This window comes from Lottia gigantea, assembly GCF_000327385.1.
Source record: "Lottia gigantea unplaced genomic scaffold LOTGIsca_27, whole genome shotgun sequence".
NCBI lineage: Eukaryota > Metazoa > Mollusca > Gastropoda > Lottiidae > Lottia > Lottia gigantea.
Window position 1 is genome coordinate 145,805 of NW_008708846.1, and position 9,333 is coordinate 155,137.

Here is a 9,333-nt window from a genome sequence, read left to right on the forward strand (position 1 = left end):
ATGAAGATTTGAGGTCCTACCCTTCAGTTTAAAATTGATTTTATGTCCTTCAAATTATTTTAATGCTTTGACAGTCCTTCAAACATGTCATGAAAATTGGGTATTTTCAACATAAGCATGTATATATTAATGAGAATTCAGTCAAGTTCTAAATTGGTAATAATCGGGTGAATGGTTTCGGAGTTATTGCGTCAAATTGTCCTTGTAGGCGAGATAGAGACAACAGTTTTTATCCGATCTTCATGGAACTTGGTATGCACTATGAGCTGTTTGAGGTTTTTGGATGGAAGCCGGCTGTGGCCATATTTCACTCTCGTGGGCGAGAAGTCGAGAGACGACAAAGCGCAGAAAAAGGCGATAAAGCAAGGTTTAAAAGAAGGCGAGGAAGAAGGCAAGAAAGCAAGGAAAAAGGCAAAAAACAAGGAACAAGTAACATTTTCCTCGCTTTCTCACCTTTTTCTTCGCTTTCTCGCCTTTTTCTGCGCTTTCTCGCCTTTTTCTCGCTTTCTCGTCTCGCCTTTTTTACTCTCGCTTTCTCGCCATGTTTACCTGCCTTTTACCTCGCCTTTTCCTCCGTTTCCCTCGCTTTCTCGCCTTTTTCCTCGCTTTCTCCCCTTTTCCTCACTTTCTCGCCCTTTTCCTCGCTCTCTCGCCTTTTACCTCGCTTTCTTGCCTTTTTCCTTGCCTTTTTCCTCGCCTTTTTCCTCGCTTTCTCGCCTTTTTCCACACCTTTTTCCTCACCTTTTTTCATTCATCTTTATCAGTGCACATTTTTTTCAAATTGTTAATTGTATTAATGAAAAATTCAAAAAAAAAACATACGAAATTTATTTTGTAAGAATGATAATCAGAAGTAACACATATTCCTTCAAAATAATGAGTTGTGTGTTGCATGTTGCTCCATGCATACAGTATTTTGCATTTTGTATTTAAAATCGGTACCCATGTCAGTCGGTAATCGAATGAGAATCTAGCATTAAGTCGATTTTTGATAAAAATTGTATATATATGTTTATGAAATGGGATGGGCATCAAACAAATGCGTCTTCTTTTCTATTTTGTAATAGTTTCCTCGGTTTCTCGTGGGTGAGAAGTCGAGAGTAGATATGGCTGCAGCCGGCTTCCATACTTTTGCCTTGACTTATAGATGATTTTAAGATTATTTGATAATTCATTATTAAGCAACTAAAGATTTTGTTATCATTTCTGAAAGCTGGGCGTATGTTACCTTGCCTGGCAAGCTATCTTGTTTATTCGTTTTGGTGGTATCCATGGAAATGCATAAATTAAAGAGAAACTGAAAAAAATCTCCAGGGACCAAACTATTTGGAATTTTCTATAAAGATAAATACTATTCGTTTCCTTTTGGAAAAAGCTTTCTAACAAGATCAAGATTGTTGACTTCACATAATAACAGCTAAAAAATCGTATGTTAACGAGGACAGATTTTTCTACTCAATTGAAATTTCAGCGAAAACTAATCAGATACATAAATTCTTGTGTTTATTTCCTTTTATGTTGTTAAAATATAAAGTAATAACAATTATCTGCATTCTTGACCTGAAATTAATTAATTAATTAACCGGTGTGATGAGCAACAGTCCAAACAACCTGTCGTTCTATTATCATCCTTGACCTCAGGGAATTCCCTTTGTGAACTAAAACCCCTTGCGAATTATTTGTTTAGTTTTTGATGGAGTATCCCAATATGTGGCATTTTGCCATTATTTTGTCAGAGTCCAAATCCCTTCTTTAGACTTAATGACATAAATTGACCGGCAATGTCTGTTTATTTCTATAAATAACTTTATCTAAATTGCTAAAAATTCGAGTACCAAAAGGTTAAAAAAACTTTCACACACGCATTTTTCCTTTACATTTGTGAATACAATAGAGCAACAGACCTGTTCATGACATGTTTTTTTCTCAAACACTAGCCCAGGCAACGCTCTTAGATTAAAAAAAAGTTTTCACTGATAGCCGAGGTCAATAACCTTCAACCTGCAAACTTTTAAAAAATTCAACCAGATTGTGAAAAAAGCAAAAGAGAAATTAAAATATTGACTTGTTAAAAAATTTTATGTTTCATTTGACACCCAAATTATCGAAATCAGAGAAGCCGATAAATAAGATAAATGAATAAAATCTGACATATTTCAGGAAATTAAAATGGCAGCCAAAATATTACTTCCAGTATTGGTTTTCATATGCCCACATGGAATGTGTTAACATTAAACAAATCATCTGCTATAGCAAAAATGGCGATGCCATTGTAATACGCCCACATTTGTAGTGGCAGCTAATTTGTCCGGGAGGTTGACAAGAGTTATCAGTAAATGAATGTTGCTGAGAGTGAAATTTTCATATTTCATGGGTTATGTTTACAGCTTACAATTCAAGAACAAGGGCAATAACTCATAGTAAATATTTTTCGATTTGTCTGATTTTCAATAGGGTTCATCCTTGGGTGATTACAAACACTCACACCAAGTCTCATCAAAATCCATCAAGAAACCAGCTCTCTATCGTGTCCACAAACAATTGTGGACATTGTGGACGGACAGTCAGACAGGGGTGATGGCTATATAAGGTTTATCCTTGGGTGATTACAAACACTCACACCAAGTTTCGTCAAAATCCATCAAGAAACAAGCTCTGTATCGTGTCCACAAACAATTCAAGAACAAGGGCAACAACTCATAGTAAAGATCTTTCGATTCGTCTGATTTTCAATAGGGTTCATCCTTGGGTGAATACAAACACTCACACCGATTTTCGTCAAAATCCGTCAAGAAACCAGCTCTCTATGGTGTCCACAAACAATTCAAGAACAAGGGCAATAACTCATAATTAATATTTTTCGATTCGTCTGATTTTCAATATGGTTCATCCTTGGGTGATTACAAACACTCATACCAAGTTTCGTCAAAATCCATCAAGAAACCAGCTCTCTATGGTGTCCACAAACAATTCAAGAACAAGGGCAATAACTCATAGTAAAGATTTTTTGATTCGTCTGATTTTCAATATGGTTCATCCTTGGGTGATTACAAACACTCATACCAAGTTTCGTCAAAATCCATCAAGAAACCAGCTCTCTATGGTGTCCACAAACAATTCAAGAACAAGGGCAATAACTCATAGTAAAGATTTTTTGATTCGTCTGATTTTCGATAGGGTTCATCCTTGGGTGATTACAAACACTCACACCAAGTTTCGTCAAAATCTATCAAGAATCCAGCTCTCTATCTATTTCTAGTTGCGCAGAAAATTATCAGTACCTAAAATAGCACCAAGTTAAAAAAAAGTTCATGAAAGTTCATTTTGCCGTTTCTGAAATTAAGCTTCCAACATGGATGAAAGCCATTTCCATGTAAATGTTTGTTGTAACAAAATTTCCCTTTAACCGTACTTGAAAGCCATTTATCACAAAATTAATTGTCTTGGCTTTGTTTTGTTTAAAGGAGAATGGCACCAGTATGATGGATTTTGTTATCACAAAGAAGAAAAGTCGATGTTTAAACGATTGTCTGAATTTTTTAAACAATCTGATTTGCATTTAATGTTGTTGAGAGATTTAAATACAGCTGCAGAGCATTTTCTAAATCCCTTGGTACAAACAATGTTGTGCCCACATACAAAAAAAAATGTAACTGAAATTTTGGAGTTAAAGGAGCAGGTGGAAATGGCTTTACATTGCATCAGACATCAAAGTAATGGTACTGCAGAATATCATGCAGAAAGTGATTTTATTCAGGTTTGTTGTATTATCTTACTTACCCCTACCTATATTTCTTTATTATACGCCCACATGGAAATGTGGACGTATATTGCTGCCGTCGCCCAGTCCGTCCGTCCACATTTTTGTATGAACGATAGAGGCTACAGTTTTTATTTGATCTTGATGAAACTTGGTATGCATGATTATATTGATAAGATCTCATTCAAGTTTGAAATTGGTAATAATCGGATGAACAGACTTAGTAAAAACGCGTTAAATTTGGATTGATTGCACGATAAAGGATATAATTTGTTTAAGCCCACACATTAATGTCGAAAAATATTTACTATGAGTTATTGCCCTAGGTCTTGAATTGTTTGTGGACACGATAGAGAGCTGGTTTCTTGATGGAATTGCTCGTAAACACTCTACAAGACACAATTCTTGACGGATTTTGACAAAACTTGGCATGAGTGTTCGTAATCACCCAAGGATGAACCCTATTGAAAATCAGAAGAATCGAAAAATATTGAATATGAGTTATTGCCCTTGTTCTTGAAAACCCGTACAATTTTTAGCTCGTAAACACTTCAGAAGGCACAATTCTTGACGGATTTTGACGAAACTTGGTGTGAGTGTTCGTAATCATCCAAGTTTGATGAACCCTATTGAAAATCAGAAGAATCGAAAAATATTTAGTATGAGTTATTGCCCTTGTTCTTGAAATCGCGTTCAAGTTTTAACTTGTAAACACTCTTGAATGTACAATTCTTGACAGATTTTCACGAAACTTGGCATGAGTGTTTGTTATCACCCAAGGATAAAGCCTATTGAAAATCAGAAAAATCCAAAAATATTTTGTATGAGTTATTGCCCTTGTTCTTGAAAACGCTTTCAAATTTAGCTCTTAAACACTGAAAGGCATGATTCTTGCTGGATTTTGACAAAAACTTAGTTTAATTATTCAGTCCCGCGCTGAAGATTGAATATTTGCCTTCTAGAGTTTTCTCAAGCTAAAAATTGAACACGTTTTCAATAACTTATACTCAATATTATTCAGTATTGCCCTAAAGAGTTCAAAAGAAGTGTATGACTGAAGGTTGAATATTTCATAATGGTGATTGTTACTGTTACTGCTAAATATTTTTATTCAAAATCAAAGCTGCCAGTGGGCGTATATTACCTTTCCTGGCAAGCTATCTTTGTTGTATCTTTGCTATTACCTCGCCAAATATCATATCAGCGAAATTCAAATCTTCAACCTCACTACTTGAATGTTTAGGCTTCGCTTTGGAGCTATTGATGACCACAGATTCGGCCATTTTGTCGGAGTTCATCGTTCGATATAAAGACGAGAAAAGCTAATAATTGCTGACAGCTGAGCTCTATTTCTTTAAGTTATCACAAACCAACGTAAGACAATTGCCGTAGGAATAAATTCCTATCTGTTTAGTAAGAAACAGACAAAAGAGGCGACAATTTTTAAAAAATTGTAGAGTGAATGATGAACGATGTTACTCGTTCAAATGCTAGCACGCTAATGGTTATGTGTGGCGCGCGCATCTCAAAGGACCGCGAAGATTACATCATAGGGAAAGGTAAAATCCCTTCTAATTTAGCTAATTATGAAATAATTATGGACATGTGAGACAAACTGATACTTTTCCACTACTTTCTGTTCATGAATATAAGTATTAGCATTTTCATACATGAAAATAAGGGAACTCATCTTTAAGGACTGGTAGTAGAAGAAAAGTAGGACTAGTAGTAGGGGATGTTGTAGGACTTGTAATAGATGTTGTTCGACTTTTAGTAGGAGATGATTTAGAACTGGTAGTAGGGGGTGCGATGGACTAGTATTACAAAAGACTTTTGGACTGGTAGTAGGGGGTATAATTGGACTTGTAGTAGGGGATGTAATTGGATTAGTATTACAAAAGATTATTGGACTGGTAGAAGGGGGTGTTATTGGACTTGTTGTAGGGTATGTTATTGGATTAGCATGACAAAAGATTATTGGACTGGTAGTAGGGGGTGGTATTGGACTTGTAGTAGGCGATGTTATTTGATTAGTATCACAAAAGATTATTGGACTAGTAGTAGGCGATGTTATTGGATTAGTATTACAAACGATTATTGGATTGGTAGTAGGGGGTGTTATTCGATTAGCATGACAAAAGATTATTGGACTTGTAGTAGGGGGTGTTATTGGATTAGTATTATAAAAAGGTTATTTGGCTGGTAGTAGGGGGTGTTATTGGATTAGTATTACAAAAGATTATTAGACTTGCAGTAGGGGATGTTATTGGATTAGTATTACAAAAGATTAGTGAAGATGTTGTTGGACTTGTGGTATGAGGTGTTGTTTGACTGTTTATTATAAGTACTAATATTTCTTTTGGAAACCAGTAATAACAAACTTTACCAATACCAGGATTTGTGAAATAATTATTTAGATAAAAGTAAAACTGGGTAAAGTTATACAGGACTTCTGACAGAATTGTATATTTTTTTTGACATAATTTAATTTTTGCGATAATAACCTCTCCACAGGGAATAAAAACCATCATAAATGAGTTTCTTGACCCTGAAAACATATATTTTGACACCAAAATTATGTCTATTGGGTTTGCGGGAAAGCAGTTGTTTATTATCATTAAAATGGTATTGTTTTACAATTGCAGTTTAGTTTGATTTAATAGGAACCCAAATTTAGATAAGTTTGGCCAATATGTTTCCATTGTACTGAGTTTTGATATGTTATAGAGGATATATTTCTGGGTATAAAACATTTGACAGACTTTCTGTTGTAATTTGATCAAGGTCATATCAAATTTTGCCTGGACTATACAGGTAATTGTTCTGTACTGCCATATATTTATATTTAAATCAAAGCTGCCAGTGGGCGTATATTACCTTACCTGTCAAGCTATATTTATAAGCTAGTTACCAAACTATTTTGTGGCTGTGCAGCAATTAATGTACATGTTGTTCATTGCTTGCAAGACTACAAAGATGCAATGTTTTTGAAGGTTTTTATGTTGAATTTTTGATATTATTTTCCAGATAATGTCTGAATTGGTAATTCAACCTATACTTGACCATCTTTTATCCTGTGAGAAGAACAACACATCATTGATGTTAGCTATATTTGTTATAATGTTAGCTAACCAATTTGAGATGAAGCTGAACTTGGAAAATCAAGATATTGTATATAAAAATTTACTGGTTCAAGTTAACTGTGAAGAGAAAAAGTGTTTGTCTTCTGAATTTATTGTAGAAAATTTGGATAAAAAGTAAGATTTTATTTATAACATCTCATAGTTGAAACACAGACAAACTAATGACTATTTCGCTAACTGATTTCTAAGTTATTGTCAAAAGCACATCAATGATTTTGGTAGTTACATTTGTTGTTTTTATTGCCGTCGCCCCTGTCTGTCGGTCCTTTGGTCCGTCGGTCCTTTGGGCCGTCAAAATTTGTTTGTGAACACAATAGAGACTACAGTTTTCAACTGATTTTAATGAAATTTGGTGTGATCATTTATATTTATGAGATCTTGGACAAGTTAGAATTTGATGATATTTCTATGAATGGCCTTTGAGCTATTGCCCTTGACTTAGGAAAAACGCGTCAAAATTTGTTTGTGAACACATTAGAGACTACAGTTTTCAATTGATTTTAATGAAACATGGTGTGATCATATATATTGATGAGATAATTTGAGGTATTTTGGGTTATTGATATTGTTTTTAAAAATTTGGTGGAATTTCTCAGCATAAATAACTGTCAGTAAATATATATATCATTGAATTCAAACTATTAAAATTTCTTTGACATGAGACAAATCATACTTAAGTCACTAAAGACTGTTTTATCATTTCTGACAGCTGCCAGTGGGCGTATGTTACCTTGCCTGGCAATCTATCTCAAAGCAAATGTAGTGGTCTAAATATTTTCTTGCTCAGGTGATAAATCTTTATTTCAGCTATTGGTATCTATTTTCAGTGAAAAACTGATACAAACACTTGCTACAATAATGTTAAAATCAGCTTGTTCTAAACAACTTGGGTAGAATGCAAAAGCCAAAGCAAGTTTTTAAGTTGTGATTTCTTAGCTGCTGTCTTCGAGTTATGTTACCATTCTGGACAAGCCATTGTTTATTATGTTTATGCTAATACAGGTCATACATTATTTGGATTATTTATAGGTATGTTTGTGAGCAGATTTTGAATTTTATTAAACAACAACCTGATGTTAAAGATCGCATTTGTGTTTGTACATGGTTATATGCTGCACCATTAGTACATTTTTTAAGTGGTCATGTTTATCCATTCAGTAAGATTCCAGTAGATGTTTGTCATTTAAGTCCAGAATGGTGGTGTTTCCCTGATTTTGAACAGAGGAAAAACACTTTAAAGAACTACAAGTGGAACAAGTAAGTTTTTGTCTTTATTCCTTTATATCTCATTCCTCAAATTATGATTGTATTATCTCTATATTCACATTGTTTATTATCTGAATATTATCATACATGGTATTAATATGTATATACATGGTAATAATAATTAAATGAAAGTCAAGTTTGAATCTGATGACTTATATCAGTAGTCACCATGTTGTCTAACTAGTGATGTTCGGATTGTCGCCGACAATCAATTAACGGTCATTGAAAGTCAAACCATGCTACTAATTGATTCCGAATTGAAAGTCGGTGATATCGGCAAAAAATATAAAAAGCCAGTCATGTTGTTTTTTGTTGATAATAAAACATTTCTAATGATAAATAAAACTTCAACTTATAATGATTATTACAGTGTAACAAAACACAAGACAATATTATGGAATATAACACACTTCTTTAATAAGGTTGGGCATATAATGTTTCAACACAGTATACACCTGTCGTCATCAGATGTAATGGCAAGAGAATAAAACATAACAAAATATATACCAACAAGAAACAATGTAGAGACTAGAGCCGTATATGCAACGGCACTGAAGCAGTGCGTTGCATCCTGGCAGAAAGAATCATGAGACTACAACTTGATTAAATATGCCCCATAATTCATTACGCTTCTTTACAAGGTTTCATGAAACTAGAGAATTTTCACAGATTTTCCTTCTGTTGTTGTATTGTCAATTACAAGAATATATACCCCTTATGTTTTTTTTTTAATTTTTCACTGGTCAACGATACAATTCTAACACTTTTTTAAATTTCTTTTTTAAAAAAATTAAAAAGTACTTTTTTAAAATTGATTTTTTTGTGTGGAATAGGATCAGTCTCTTCAATATTTAGAATTTTTAAAATATAGGAATCCATGTTCCAAACATTTAAGAATAATCCTGGCACTCGGCTTGTGTTATTGTCCTATTCGCAATATTCAAATAGCTATAAAAACGCATGTAAACATCGTACAACAAAATTAAAGGCATCATGTGATGGATGTCGTCAAGGGCTATGACTTTTGTTCAGGCAACTTAGTCACCACAGGTCAAGGTCACGAGATATGAGCCTTAAAAGTTTTGAAAAGTTTTGACATTATAGATCAATGACTTTTGACATTGGCATCAATGACATCAAAGATGAAGGTCAAAAGTAAAAGTG

General features: G+C 33.8%; 1 protein-coding gene across 1 annotated transcript; it reads left to right on the forward strand.

Annotated features, from left to right (window-relative positions):
* Nucleotides 1-3,685: 3,685 nt before the first annotated feature.
* LOTGIDRAFT_160948 (hypothetical protein) lies at nt 3,686-8,657 on the forward strand (the record flags this gene model as incomplete). Its single annotated transcript, XM_009056208.1, has 4 exons — nt 3,686-3,757; nt 6,788-7,017; nt 7,933-8,160; nt 8,540-8,657. 4 exons carry the CDS (start codon nt 3,686-3,688, stop codon nt 8,655-8,657), a joined length of 648 nt encoding a protein of 215 aa, XP_009054456.1.
* Between the last annotated feature and the right edge of the window lie 676 nt (nt 8,658-9,333).